At 44.7% G+C, this 15,867-nt stretch overlaps 1 protein-coding gene across 4 annotated transcripts in view; it reads left to right on the top strand.

Annotated features, from left to right (window-relative positions):
- Positions 1-495: 495 nt before the first annotated feature.
- Positions 496-15,867, top strand: part of LOC136449992 (2-oxoglutarate and iron-dependent oxygenase domain-containing protein CP2-like) — a 30,073-nt gene continuing 14,701 nt past the window's right edge. Inside the window, exons 1-4 of one of the 4 annotated variants that reach the window (XM_066450242.1) lie at positions 496-687; positions 765-915; positions 1,009-1,095; positions 5,068-5,192. In XM_066450242.1, the coding sequence (XP_066306339.1) occupies positions 535-687; positions 765-915; positions 1,009-1,095; positions 5,068-5,192 (516 nt within the window). In that variant the 5' untranslated portion in view covers positions 496-534. The remainder of the gene's footprint in view (positions 688-764; positions 916-1,008; positions 1,096-5,067; positions 5,193-15,867) is intronic. The other 3 variants (XM_066450241.1, XM_066450244.1, XM_066450243.1) reach the window with 3 other exon arrangements.

Genomic DNA, 15,867 nt, shown 5'->3' with positions numbered 1-15,867 from the left:
ATGACCTTTCTATCCTACTAACCGCTCGTCGTGGCCCGTAGTCTCCAAAGCAAGGTTCATATTTGAAGAGTTGAAGTACCGTTTGTGAAGACTTGAGGTATTTCCTGAAGTACAGGAATGCAGTACCCTCTTGTGGGGATCTTTTTCTTCATCGACAATCGACATTGGCCAAGAGTTGCACTCTACGACGACATCTTTGATTTTAGATTTTGGATGTATTAGTCTTTTGTTTTCAGTCTAGCGCATAGTGTCAACTCTCCAAATGCATCGACATTGCATTCATGTTGCATTTGAGAGGGGGTGTTAAGGTGTAATACACAAGGGTATTAGTGTAATCTCCTAGTCTAGTGTTTCCCCTCTTGTGTCTCTCTTGTACTCTATATATAGTTGCCATTGGGCCTCAATACTGTCACCATTTTAGTCTCCCTTATTTGTAACATTCTTAACATTGTTTATTCCTCTTTTTCTTCTAGAAGAAACTCACCTCTTTTATTTGTTTGTTTCTGGCAGCCCCTTCATCAAGAATTATACAATATGCATCCTTCAGTGTTCTTCTTACCAACATTCCTTGAAGCAGTTAGGAGCAATACAGAAGAAAGCTTTAGAAGTATTATGACTGAGCCAATTCCTGGTGTTTATTCGTTTGCTATGTTGCAACCTACTTTCTGTGAGATGTTATTGGAGGAGGTATGGTATATTAAGGACAAAAATAAGATTTGTTTCAAACTTTGTTCATCAATTTCTAATTTTGTGCACCTTTGTAGGTAGAGAACTTTGAAAAATGGGTCCATGCTATGAAATTTAAGATAATGAGGCCAAATACAATGAATAAGTATGGTGCTGTCCTTGATGATTTTGGCCTGGAAGCTATGCTGAACCAGTTCATGGAACAGTTCATAGCTCCAATTTCTAAAGGTTGTCTGAATGACTGCTACATTATTACAGATAGCAATCACTTTATTTTAGTTCTTGTTTCTCATTAATCTTATGCTCTGGGTTGATCTTTAGTTTTTTATCCTGAGGTTGGTGGAGGAACATTGGACTCCCATCATGCTTTTATTGTTGAATATGGGAAAGACAGGGATCTTGAACTAGGTACGTTCCTGCACTATATTCAAGAATGCCAGAAAACTCGTAGTTAGAAACACCTTACTTGAAGTGCCCAAGGAATGCATTGTCATAAGTTTTTCATTTGCTTTTAATATTTTTGGTTCACATGTAAGTTGAATGTACATGCTATTGGAGGAATCACCTACAAAAAATCATGGAGTCTATTCACAAGTTTCATAACTGGGATATCCAGTTGTTGCTAGTTACCAGCCTTTGAACCTACTGTCTTACACCTTTCTAACTCAAAACATCATGAAAGTAAAGCTGATGTCTCGTCATAGACAATAAGAAATTTAAATGTCTGAGGACATGATGTGTAAATGTGATTCTGCACTCACATGCATCACCTATAATCCTCACTGCCTGTCCCTTCTTTGAGATTTGTTGGAGAAGAAATTAAGTACAATTGAGATGTGAATTTTCTTTCATCATTTATATATAAAAAGGGCGTACCCAGTGCGGAGAGCTCCTGCTCTGTGCGGGGTCTGGGGAAGGGTGTTAGTGGCAAGCCTTACCCTCGCCTGTGCAATGCGAGGAGACTGCGACTCGAACCCGGGACCTTCCGGTCACAGGCGGTAAGACTCTACCGCTTGCACCAGGCCCGCCCTTCTTTCATCATTTATATATAGCATATACAAAGGTTACTCGTCAGATAAATATGTTTTTTTTTTCTATTAGCAGAATCCTTACTGTTATATGGTAACAAATCAAAAGAGCAATGATTGAAAATACTAGATATCTGATATTATTTTGAACTTTTACCTTTTAACAAATTTTGATTAAAACTTTGATATGCTATAGGTGGATGATTATCAAAGGAATTTTTTTATTAAGAACTATTGGTTAAACTATCTTCTGTCCTGGTGTATGTAGCTTTAACTAATGACAACTAAATTCATTTTCCAACTGCATCTTCTAGCCCTTATGCCCTGAACATCTTCGAAAGGCAGGAAGCCCATTCTGCCTCTTGTGAGAAGTGATGTGACATAGTAAGTTAGTAGAAAATTGTACCCTGCATTCATGCTTTTCAGGAAAATCTAGCTTACCATATAATTTTATGATGTTAAGATTAGTTGAATTCTTATAGCTGCATATATGTACCACGTTGCTAATCTCTCTAAGGTTCATTATCATACTTCTTTTTCTTCCTTTGTAATATCAAGATGAACGTATGGTTTCCTTCTTTCTAGGCAAACTTTAATTTCGAATAAATATTTCTATTAGTACCGCCTTATGGAAGCAAAATATATGTTCCATTACTTTTCACTGTATAAACATATTTGAACAAGTGGGATACAGCAACAACAACAAAGCCTTTAAGTCCCAAACAAGTTGGGGTAGGCTAGAGTTGAAACCCATCAGAAGCAATCAAGGTTCAGGCACGTGAATAGCTGTCTTCCAAGCACTCCTATCTAAGGCTAAGTCTTTGGGTATATTCCATCTTTTCAAGTCTCCTTTTATTGCCTCTACCCAAGTCAACGGTCTTCCTCTGCCTCTCTTCATGTTACTATCCTGACTTAGGATTCCACTGCGCACTGGTGCATCTAGAGGTCTCCGTTGCACATGACCAAATCATCTCAACCGGTGTTGGATAAGCTTTTCTTCAATTGGCGCTACCCCTAATCTCTCACGTATATCATCGTTCCGAACTCGATCCCTTCTTGTATGACCGCAAATCCAACGCAACATACGCATTTCCGCGACACTTAGCTGTTGAACATGTCGTCTTTTTGTAGGCCAACATTCTGCACCATACAACATAGCAGGTCTAATCATCGTCCTATAAAACTTGCCTTTTAGCTTCTGTGGTACCCTTTTGTCACATAGGACCTCAGACGCTTGCCGCCACTTCATCCACCCTGCTTTGATTCTATGGCTAACATCTTCATCAATATTCCCGTCCCTCTGTAGCATTGATCCTAAATATCGAAAGGTATCCTTCCTAGGCACTACTTGACCTTCCAAACTAACATCTTCCTCCTCCCGAGTAGTAGTGCCGAAGTCACATCTCATATACTCAGTTTTAGTTCTACTGAGTCTAAAACCTTTGGACTCCAAAGTTTTCCGCCATAACTTCAGTTTCTGATTCACTCCTGTCCGGCTTTCATCAACTAGCACTACATCGTCCGCGAAAAGCATACACCAAGGGATGTCCCCTTGTATGTCCCTTGTGACCTCATCCATCACTAAAGCAAACAAATAAGGGCTCAAAGCTGACCCTTGATGTAGTCCTATCCTAATCGGGAAGTCATCCGTGTCTCCATCACTTGTTCGAACTCTAGTCACAACATTGTTGTACATGTCCTTAATGAGCCCGACGTACTTCGTTGGGACTTTATGTTTGTCCAAAGCCCACCACATAACATTCCTTAGTATTTTATCATAAGCCTTCTCCAAGTCAATAAAAACCATGTGTAGGTCCTTCTTCTCCCTATATCGCTCCATAACTTGTCTTACTAAGAAAATGGCTTCCATGGTTGACCTTCCGGGCATGAAACCAAATTGGTTCATAGAGATCCGCGTTATTGCTCTCAAGCGATGCTCAATAACTCTCCCATAACTTCATAGTATGGCTCATCAACTTAATTCCCCGGTAATTCGTACAACTTTAAATATCCCCTTTATTCTTGTAGATCGGTACCAATATACTTCTCTTCCACTCATCAGGCATCTTGTTTGATCGAAAAATATGGTTGAACAGCTTGGTTAGCCATACTATAGCTATGTCCCCGAGGCATCTCCACACCTCGATTGGGATACCATCCGGTCCCATCACCTTACCTCCTTTCATCCTTTTCAACGCCTCTCTGACCTCAGATTCTTGTATTCTCCGCACAAAGGGCCTATTGGTGTCATCAAAAGAGTCATCCAACTGAAAGGTTGTGTCCATATTCTCACCATTGAACAATTTATCAAAATACTCTTGCCATCGATGTCGGATCTCATCCTCCTTCACCAAGAGATGCTCCTTTTCATCCTTAATGCACTTAACTTGGTTGAAATCCCGTGTCTTTATCTCACGAACCCTAGCCATCCTATAAATGTCCTTCTCTCCTTCCTTCGTACTCAAATGTTGGTAAAGATCTTCGTACGCTCTACCCTTTGCCACACTTACAGCTCGCTTTGCAGTCTTCTTTGCCACCTTGTACTTCTCTATGTTGTCCACACTCCTGTCATGGTACAAGCGTCTATAGCATTCTTTCTTCTCCTTAATAGCCCTTTGGACTTCCTCGTTCCACCACCAAGTATCTTTAGCCTCGCGTCCCCTTCCTTTGGTTACTCCACACACCTCTGAGGCTACCTTCCGAATGTTGGTTGCCATCTTGTCCCACATGTTGTTTATGTCGTCTTCTTCCTTCCAAGAGCCCTCTTTGATAACCCTTTCCCTAAATACCTCTGACGTCTCCCCTTTCAGTTTCCACTACTTTGTTCTTTCAATCTTAGCTTGTTTATCCCTACGGGCACGCACCTGAAAACGAAAATCTGCCACCAAAAGCTTATGTTGAGAAACAACACACTCCCCTGGTATCACCTTGCAATCCAAGCATGCTCGTTTGTCCTTTCTTCTTGCGAGGACAAAGTCAATCTGGCTACAGTGTTGTCCGCTACTGAAGGTCACTAGATGAGATTCTCTCTTTCTAAAGAAAGTGTTGGCTATCATCAGGTCAAAAGCTACCGCGAAGTCCAGAACTTCCTCCCCCTCCTGATTCCTACTACCATACCCAAAACCTCCATGAACTGCCTCGAAACTTGCGCTTGTAGTACCTACATGCCCATTAAGATCTCCTCCTATAAAAAGCTTCTCACTACTAGGTATAGCTCTAACCAGGCCATCTAAGTCTTCCCAGAACTGTCTCTTAGCACTCTCGTCGAGGCCTACTTTTGAACCAGGACAATTTGAACAAGTGGGATATCTTTTTTTTTTGGTTTCTGAACTGTTAACATTTGCTTTTGTAGGTTTTCATGTGGATGATTCAGAAGTTACATTAAATGTTTGCCTTGGAAAACAATTCTCTGGTGGTGAATTATATTTCCGAGGTATTCGGTGTGAGAATCATGTGAATTCAGAGACACAACATGAGGTGACTCCTTATTTGTACTTCAACAACTGTCTTAACATGTCATTTTTCTTTTTATTTTATCTGCCCATGCATGGTAAGTCATGCACTTTTGATTGATTTTTATTATGCTGCTCGTACCCTGATAATTCTTTATTTAGGCCCTGTTGGTTGATAGTTTGCCACACCTTACCTTAGACAAACTGTGTCTGCCATAGAAAGTGTGGCGAACAAAATTAAAGCCACTTGTGGCAAAGTTTGGCAAAGAAATAAGTCTATGACGTGCGGGACAAGGTGCTAAGAAAGTGTGGCGTGCCATAGTTGCAGTAGTGAACCAAACAACTGCCTAAGAAATTGTGGCATGAGTAACATGTGACGTGGCAATGTTAGGCACGAACGAAACAGGCCCTTACATTCCAGAGTCATTGGCTAATAGATGCTATGCTACAGCAATGTTTTCAAATCGTATAATCGAGCCTAGTCACTGGAGCACCGATCAGCAGGCTAATCATGATTAGGTATCGATCAGGTTGATAGTCGACTAGTCGCGCTCTGTCGGCAGTATAGTTTTCCTGTCTACATACACTGGTTTCCTGGCCAGTATGTATATCTGCTACGGGTGCACCATCTAGAGCAACTAAGGGCTTGTTTAGATCACAGCTAATCTGGATTATGCGCATGATTGTTATAATCAGGATTAAGGATTATAATAATCAGAGTGTTTGGGTCCCTAGATTATTGTTGGTTAAAGTGAGAAAATCCTATCTTTATCCTTTAGTCTGGCAAGTTGGACAATTGATTGGAGGGCAAAGACTATCCATAAGCTCCTAAAACCTGGTCTCACCTGGATTATGGGATTATGGTAATCAGGGGTTTTGATTATAATAATCCTTCATCTAATCCATCCTGTTAGGATCAAAATATGATTATATAATCTGATTATTATAATCATAGGGTATCCAAACAGGGCCTAAGGAAGGTGAGGCAGCAGCTCCTGATGCAGCTGATGATCCTGCAGCATCAGTAGCACCACCTGCTTCAAGTTGAGGGTCCCAGGGAAACAGCAGAACAACTAGAAACGTAGCAAAGTAGTGGGAAAGAGGGGTGGCTAATCATCAGAGTAGGATGAGGTGTCCCTAATTCAGCGGAGTTGTCAAGCTGCACTGAAGAGGTGGTGGTAGGCAGGTAAAAGGAGGTGGTGCGTGGCACAGAAGAGGATGACTGGCATACTACCTCAGGAAATGCAGGGGTGGTGCACGTAAGCTCAGGGAAGGGCAGCGACGAGGAAGAGAAACTGAGTGTGGCTACAGAAGTGTCCAGACTGGGGAGGATAAGGTGCTGCTGCCTCAGCTTGATAACCCTATTGTGCTAAAAATAAAAATCCCAAGTTTGCTAGCTGCCTAGCCAGCTCAGTCACAAGTCACAAACTAGTCGTCCATGCAGTAATCGGACGACTTGTCATGATGGATCAGAGACTAATTGGATGACTTTGTTTCTGATTGTCCGAGTCACCTCGGAGGCTCGGACTACCTAGTTGAAGTGCAAGGACCAATAAGGATGACTAATCACGACTAATTGGATAACATGATAACACTGTGCTATTAGCATGTGTAGTAAGCAACCAGATAATTTAGTTTGGGTTTTACCTTGCGCAAATAAATCTAAGGTGATAATAGGCTCTACATCTTGATGGATAAGATAAAAGTAAGGAATCACAGAAGTAATGTGAACAAAGAAGTTGGATATTTTATGTTATTACTAGGTATTGGCCCGTGTGTTGCTGCAGGCATAAAAATTTAAACGATATTATATCTTTTATAGTTTTAAATCTAACAACCAATAATTTGCTTGTATTTGTCTCGATCCCATTGACTATTTTTTAGCCCATCGCCTCTTTCTATAGAATCAATTGACGGTGGCTGTATAGACCATGGGAAATGTCTAAATGCCCTGCCTCTTTTCTTCTGAACCTCTACACCCCCCCCCCCCCCCCCCCCCCCCCCCCCCCCCCCCCCCTCCCTCCATTCGCATTTCACAAAGCAATCCACTCTGTAATATGTTCACTTTTTCTTGCCTGAAAGTAAACATAAAGAACAAATATTGTAAGCACAAACATTTGCAGTTGATGATGAAATTAACTAAAATCATTGCAGGCGTCAGAACAATAATGGGAACCTAATTACTGTTACTAACCTGGGGATATGAGAGAGAATAATCGCTCGATTAGTGGAGATAACCATATATAGAGAGCCTCATGGGCCATATGGGCCTATAGTAGATGGACCTTCATACACTTGACACTCCCCTTCAAACTCAAGCTGGAACTAGAGGATTTGAACCATTCCGTTTTATTAAATGAAGTCGATGTTGCTTAACAGGATCATTAGCAATCTGTATGGCTCCTGTATTATCACAGAGAAGTGTGTGGGGGCATCACAAGAAATACCAAAATCGGCCAACAACCATCGGAGTCATACAATCTCTGAAGTAGTAGTCGCAAGTGCTCATACTGGTGACAATAGCACTCATGACACGTACATCATTGGTCCAAGCTGTGACTGCATCAGCACCAGAGACATCCTTTGATGTGTCAACTGTGATACTAACCTGGGGATTTCAGAAGATAATCTCCACAGGTGAAGGAGTCACTATATATAGATAGCCTCATGGCTATATATAGGCATATAGGCCTATTAGATAGGATCTTCACACTTAACACCCCCCTTCAAACTCAAGGTGGAAATGGAGGATCTGAAGCATTGAGTTTGAGCAAATGAAGCCGATGTTGCTCTCTAGTTTGCGCTTTAGTGAAGAAGTCAGCTAATTGCAGCTCGGATGGCACATATTGAAGAGCAATGGTATGCTGATTACAATGAGAGCGAGTGAAGAAAGCATCGACGCCAATATGCTTGGTAAGTTCATGCTTCACAGGATCATTGGCAATCTGTATAGCTCCTGTATTATCGCATAGAAGAGGTGTGGCAGCATCACAAGAAATTCCGAAATCAGTCAACAACCATCGAAGCCATACGATTTCTGCAGTAGTGGTGGCAAGTGCTCGAAGTTCTGCCTCTGCACTAGAACGAGATACAGCAGCTTGTTTCTTGGACTTCCATGCAATAGGAGAGGATCCAAGAAGAATACAGTACCCTGTGATAGAGCAACGATCTGTTGGGTCACTCGCCCAAGTGGAGTCCGAGTAAGCATGAAGCTGAAGCGGACTGTCACGGGCATAGAATAAGCTGCGAGATGATGTCCCCCTCAAGTACCGTAAGACACGAAGTAAATGGCCAAAATGAACGGTCGTAGGAGCACTCACAAACTGACTCAAAATATGGACGGCATGGGCAATATCAGGTCGAGTAACAGTGAGATAAACAAGGCTGCCCACAATATGCCGATATCGAGATGGATCCTTAAGAGGAGTACCATCAGTGGGACGAAGCTGCAAATGAAGATCCATAGGTGTCGCAGCTGTCCGATGGTCAGTGATGCCTGAACGAGTAATAAGGTCTTGTATGTACTTGGACTGAGAAAGATAGCAACCCTTTGCAGACTGTTTGACCTCAATGCCTAGGAAATAACTGAGATGACCTAAATCCGACATTTGAAATTGTGCACCAAGTTGCTGCTTGACATAAGAAATGTGGTCTGCATCGTCACCCGTAATCAATATATCATCAACATATAAAAGAAGCAAAGTACGTCCACGTGAGGAGAGGTGGATAAATAAGGCAGGGTCATGATCACTAGGTGAAAAACCAGCAGCCCGAATGACAAAGACAAAGCGCTCAAACCAAGCACGAGGAGCCTGTTTAAGACCATATAAAGCGCGACGAAGACGACAAACATAACCTGGAGGGGCACTAACACCTGGAGGTGGTTGCATGTAAACTTCTTCATTTAAATCACCATGAAGAAAGGCATTTTTAACATCCATCTGAGAGATTGTCCAAGAAGAAGCAGCGGCCACTGCAATTAAAGTACGAACAGTAGTCATATGAGCAACAGGTGCAAATGTCTCATCATAATCTCGGCCCTGAGTTTGCTGAAAACCTCTAGCAACTAGACGGGCCTTATATCGCTCAATAGAACCATCCGACTTGGTTTTAATCTTGAAGACCCACTTGGATGTAATAGGCACAGCATGCGATGGTAATGGAACAATATCCCAGGTCCCTGTACGATCAAGTGCAGCAAGTTCCTCACACATAGCAAGTTGCCATTCTGGAATGCTAGAGGCCTCTCGATAAGTGGTTGGCTCTTCCACAACAGCAGTGACACGAGGAAAACCATATTTGTCAGGAGGCCCAATAGTAGCACGGTCTCGTAGATTATATCTCAGACCACCCTGTGATTCATCAGAAAAAGCACATGACTCATCAGAATTAACAGAACTATCAACATCGGGAGTAGCAGGACTGGCCGAAGAAGTGGCTGTGGGGATTTGGGGACGACGAGTGTAGTATTTGTGGACTGGTGGTTTGTCAAAGGATGGGAGCTGCTGGACCGGAGGTTGACAAGACAAAGGTTCAGAAAGTGGGGGAGGATCGACATTGGTAAGTGGAGGGTCGACATGAGTAAGTGGAGGAGTTTCAAAAGTGTCAGGAGAAGATACAGAAGTGTTAGGTGGGCTGGAAGACACGGGTTGTGTAGGAGGGTCAACATCACTAAGTATAGGAGGAAGACACAGAAAGGATGTTGACTCTGTACAACTACGGGATGGTTGAGTAGAAGGGTTATAAAAGAAAGGACGATCCTCAACGAAAGTGACATCACGAGATATACGAATGCGGCGAGAGGAGGCGTCATAACAACGATAACCCTTATGCTCAGGACTGTATCCCAGAAAAACACACTCAACTGACTGAGCAGTCAACTTAGTCCGCTCACGAGGTGCAAGTAGGACATAGCAAGTGTAGCAAAAAACCCGAAGGTGGTCATAGTCAGGAGGAGTACCAAAAAGAACCTCACCAGGACACTGACCAGACAATTTTGATGATGGTTGTCTGTTGATGAGATAAATAGAAGTGGACACAGCTTCTCCCCAAAAATGAGAAGGAACAAAAGATGCAATAAGAAGTGTGCGGGCAGTCTCTATGATATGGCGGTGTTTCCGTTCAGCAACCCCATTTTGAGCATGCGCGCCAGGACAAGAAAGCTGAGCAAGAGTGCCTTCAGAGGTCAAAAATTGGCGAAAGGTGTGAGATAAATACTCTCCACCAGAATCTGAACGAAAAACTCGAATGGGGGTGGAAAATTGTGTGTGCACCATGTGAGCAAAATTTTGATAAGTAGAGCACAACTGAGAGCGATGTTTCATAAAGTAAATCCAAGTATATCGAGAATGATCATCAACAAAAATAACATAGTATTTATGACCACCTTTGGAAGCGAAAGGTGCAGGACCCCATACATCAGAATGAATAATATCAAAAGGTCTAGCTGAATGAGAAGTACTAGTAGAATATGGGAGCTGCAGCTGTTTTCCAAGCTTGCAACCCTTACACTGAAAACTAGACTCAATGGATGTAGGACCTAAACAACCCTTGTTTATTAAGGTGGATAAACGAGACCCACATAAATGACCAAGGCGATGATGCCACTTGGCGAAAGATGAAGTCGATGGCGATGTACTTGATGAAGATGCAGCAGCGGCGGCGGATGACACATAGGCAGTAGAGTGAGGAAGACGTAAAGTGTCGAGAACATAGAGGCTATGAGAACCTCTACGGCGATGGCTAGTCCCAAGTACAGCCCCGGTGCGACAATCCTGAATAAAACAAGATGAGTCATCGAATCCAACAAAACAATTGTGATCCGTTAATTGACCAACTGAAAGAAGATTCATGGACAACTGAGGTACAAACGAGACATTAGGTACAGAAAAATTAGAGGTGCAAGGAGAACCCTGATGAGTAATGTGGCAGGATGTACCGTCTGCTGTCTGAATAGAGGCATCATCTGCAATTGGCTTGCAGGCAACAAGCTGTGACTGATCTGATGACACATGAAAAGAGGCTCCTGAATCAAGCACCCAAGAAGGAGCAGTAACAGGTGATGCAGCAGCAACAGACACCGATCCTGTAGGGGTGGAACCTGCAGGCACAGAGCCTGTAGGGGTGGAACCGGCGCCACGACCACTCTGCTTGGGATGGCGTGAGCGATAAGCAGTTAACTTCTCAGGATACCGAACAAAGCAATTTTCTAAACGGTGAGTAGTCTTCTTGCAATGAACACAAGGCGAAAAAGAGTTGCCCTTCACTGTATTGGTCTTGTGAGAGGCTGCCAGAACACTGTGAGGTACTGATACAGGAGACTGAGAATTAAGTCGTGTCTCCTCAGCAATCAAGGCGGACAACACATCAGAAATAGACGGAGTGGTGGAAGCATTTAACAACTGTTTACGACTGGACTCAAAATCAGGCCGCAAACCATGACAAAACTGATATATAAGGAATTTTTCAATGAACTTATTCTTCTTATCACAGCAGCCTGAGCACCCTGCCTCACACTTAGGAACCATGGAAAGAAAAGGTCCCATCAGACGATCAAAAGCAGTATAATACTCCTCGATAGACATCTCATTCTGCTGAAGATCATGAAGTCCTTGCATTAGAGTAAGCAAAAGTGCACCACTGTTCTGAACATATCTCCCCTGCAAGTAGTCCCACATCTCCTTAGCAGATTGATGGTGCTCAAGGCTCATCATTAGTGAGGGTTTCATGCTGGTGACTATGGCACTCATGATTCGGCCATCATCCTTAGTCCAAGTCGTGACGGCAGCAGCACCAGAACCATCCTCCGACTTGTCAGTTGGAGGATCATCTGTCAGATGAGATGCAAGGCCATGTCCACGCAGAACAGTTTTGACAGAGAAAGCCCACTCTCGATAATTAGATGGACCATCAAGTTTCAGAGGAAAAACAATGGCATTTGATAGTAATTGCGACTGCGACATTGTGCAAGATAAGCAGTAGCAGATGACAAGCACCACTGAATAGAAAAACAGAGCAGACCACCGCCAACAGAGGAGACCAGCAACAGCAGCAGCAGAGGAAAAACAGAGCAGAGCAGAGAAACCTCTGATGGACGAGCAGGGCACGAAGTCCAGACGGAGCCACTCGTGCGGCACGACAAGGACGGCCTGGCCTCCTCTGCTCGCACGGAAGACCGAGCGGACAAGGCACGACGAAGACGATCTGGCGACGAATCGCGCGGATCAACGCGCGGAAGACCGACTCGCGCGGATCGATGAGTCGCGCGAATTGACGCGCGGAGGAGGACCGCACGGACGGCGCGGAGAATCGGCGACGGACGGGACGACGGGCCGCGCGAACGTCGAGAAGGATCCGACGGGCCGCGCGAACGGCGCGGAGGATCGACGATGGGCCGCGCGAACGCGACAAGGATCCGACGGGCCGCGCGAACGGCGCAGATGTGCGGCGATGAGCCGAACAGACGAGACGGACGACGCCGCGAAGAGACAGGATGGATCCCAAGGTAAAGAAAAATTGGATCGTGGGTGAATTAGAGTAGCCTAATCCTAACCCTAATCCATGTCTCTGATACCATGATACTAACCTGGGGATTTCAGAAGATAATCTCCACAGGTGAAGTAGTCACTATATATAGATAGCCTCATGGCTATATATAGGCATATAGGCCTATTAGATAGGATCTTCACACTTAACAAACTGGAGCATCCTTAGTCAAATGAGACATAAGACCATGGCCCCTCAATACAGTTTTGGCAGCGAGAGCCCACTCTCGATAGTTACTAGGGCCATCGAGTTTCATAGGAAAGACAATTGCAGTGGGTTGTAACATGTCAGCAACGCTGAGAATGAACAGAACAAAATGGATTACCACCAATGTAGCACTGCAGAACTACCACAGCAGCAGAGAGCAGCAGCTGTTCAGGCACCAGCAGAGGAGCAACACCAAGGGCCAGACAGATGCAGAGTTCAACCCAAGAAAGGTGCCTAGCCAGAACAGAGCAAATGCAGGTGCATAAGTCAAGGACGGACATCGGCAGGTGTAGTGATGAAGCAGTGGGCGCAAAAACCCGCACGAACGGGCGGCGATGCACGACGAGAACGGTTGGAGTCGGAGACATCTGTGCGGACGGCGCACGGATAGGATATGCGCCGCATTGATGAAGTGGACGTGCTGGAACAAAGCACGAACGGTGACTGATGTCGTCCTCGCAATAGCGACGGACGAAAGATGGCCGCACGTGCGGCTGAATAGAGGATGATGATGCCAGCGGGTTAAAAAAAATGGATCGTGGGTGGATTAATAGCTGTGATCAGCTCTAACCCTAACACTAATCCATGGCTTTGGTACCATGTTACTAACATGGGGATTTGAGAGAATAATCACTCCATTAGTGGAGATAACTATATATAGATAGCCTCATGGGCCTATAGTAGATGGGCCTTCATACACTTAACGATTACTCCTTGCATTCCAAATTGTAAGTTGTTCTGGCTTTTTCTTGATACATAGCTTTTGCTACGTATCTAGATACATAGTAAAAAATGTATCTAGAAAAGCCAGAACGACTTACAACTTGGAACGGAGGGAGTACGTATCAACAATACAAGACACCCAATGATATGAGTCCATAATCTAAAGCACGGGCTAATAATCTGAGACAACAGGTGATAGTGCAGATTCTGGTTCAGAGCCAACTGCAAGACCAAAGCTTCAGTGCATGGTGCTGCATTGCCAGCCAGACCCTTGGCCGCCGATGCCTCCTACAGTTAGTCCAGTATCCGCGCCACCTCAAGGTGTGCTGCACTCTCTGCGCGGTGCGATAACTGCTTCCTTGCAATTAGTGTTATCCTAAACGCTAAACGATAAACAGTCAGTCACCTGCCGTTTAGCCCATTGTTTGGGCAAAACGGACGTTTAAACGGGCAAAACGAACATTTAAACGGTCAAAACAACCTATTATACAGAAACGGCGTACCACCGTGTAGCATTTAAACGGTGTGTAAGCGGGCTAAACGGCCGTTTAGGTGAACAATGCTGCAACCTTCACACATAGATCCATGTCTGCCACCACCACTAGCCTCTGCACCATGATGTCCTCGCAGCCAACATCCACCAACCTCGCTGGAGGCGGCATAGACATCATCGTCATCCACACCTTCCATGAGCACACATAAATGGCTGAATACATTCTACACAGTTCATTAGTAAGGCATGTAGAAAAGAAGAGCACCTTATCGAACCTTTTTTTTCACCCTGGTCTCTTTTGGAACACAAGTCCTGGATGGATTGAGAAAACAACAGGCTTTTATTGGATGCCTCTACAACAGTTTTAATCTCTGACTCAACTATGTCCAATGTATTAGCTTTAGCTGCTGTGAGGAACAATGCACTGGCATTAGTAAAGTTTGCTGAACTGTGTTTTTTGTTTTTGTGTTGGTATGTTGTGTGCGTTTATAAGGGTTCTCGCCCCTTTTCTTCTTAATGCAAAGAAACACAACTCTTCTGCGTTTTCGACAAAAAAGGAACAATGCACTAGCATAGTTGCCTGTGCCACCATACCATATGGAGCTTCTAGAACCTAAAGACAAATATGACAGACAATAAGATTACCAGTGACATGCACAGACAATTGAAGCACTCAAGCTGCCAAGAACGAGTTAACTTACCATGTGTTTGGTTTAGAGACGAGGTATTGGATGGTTCCATTCCTGTTTTTTGGGACGGGAGCATCCCTGTTTCGTGTTTGGTTGCAAGGGATGGGATCTGTTTCGCGTTCCGTTCCAGGTCAGAAATATGGGACGAGTCATCTGACATGTGGGGCATGTTTGTCATTCTCTGTTTTCTTAACTTTCTTCTTCCTTCCCACGTAGTGCTTGATGGGATAAGTCTCTGTTGGCAGTCTTTGTGGGGCTGGCTGCAGCAGCATCTTGACTAAGAGGACAGCATCCTTGCAGCTGGTCTTTAGCTAGGACAGCATCTTAGGACAACATCTTAGAGGATAACATATTAGGACAGCATATTAGCATCTTAGACTAGCATCTTGGCATATGCTTGGCTGGCTAGCAGCCTATAAATATGTATCCCTAACCCCTCAGGTGGGCATGGCATTTGTAAATAAATCAGAAAATTGCTCCAACTCCTAGTGTCATCCTCTCTCGATGAGAGTAAGAATTCTGCTAGTACCAAGAGTAAGAATTCAGCGACTAACAACTGGTATCAGAGCCGTATTATCCTGTAGCCTGAGCATCTCTGGCTCATCTTCTCTCCCAGCACCACAACAGCCCCAGCTATTGGCAGCAACAGCTCCTCTGGCCGCTCCTGTTCATTCCTGTCCCTCTGCGCGTCTGAAGCAGCCCTCTCCCCACGCAGCAGCTCTCCGGTAGCGCGTCATGTCCGCAGGGCAGTCTCCGCGCTCGGTCGCCTCGAGCACGCGGCGTCGGCAGGAGGCCGAACTTGCCGCGACAGAGGAACGCGAGCGAGCGGCGGTAGAGACCGCTGCGGCGGCGGCAAGGGCGTCGAGGCTGGCAGCGGCGGAGCTGGCAGCAGCCAGAGCGGAGGCGGAAGTAGTGGCGGCGGCGGATGTAGCGCGTGCGGTGGTAGCGGAGGTCGAGGCTCTGCGCGGCAGCATCGGCAGCTCCATTTCCGCTGACGACACCGCCGACGCGGACCTCGAGCTGCTAGAGAGGGAGGCAGCGCG

Source organism: Miscanthus floridulus, chromosome 5, assembly GCF_019320115.1.
Source record: "Miscanthus floridulus cultivar M001 chromosome 5, ASM1932011v1, whole genome shotgun sequence".
In the NCBI taxonomy this organism is placed as follows: Eukaryota; Viridiplantae; Streptophyta; class Magnoliopsida; order Poales; family Poaceae; genus Miscanthus; species Miscanthus floridulus.
The sequence above is the reverse complement of the archived record's forward strand: the minus strand, read 5'-3'. Positions and strand labels throughout refer to the sequence as shown.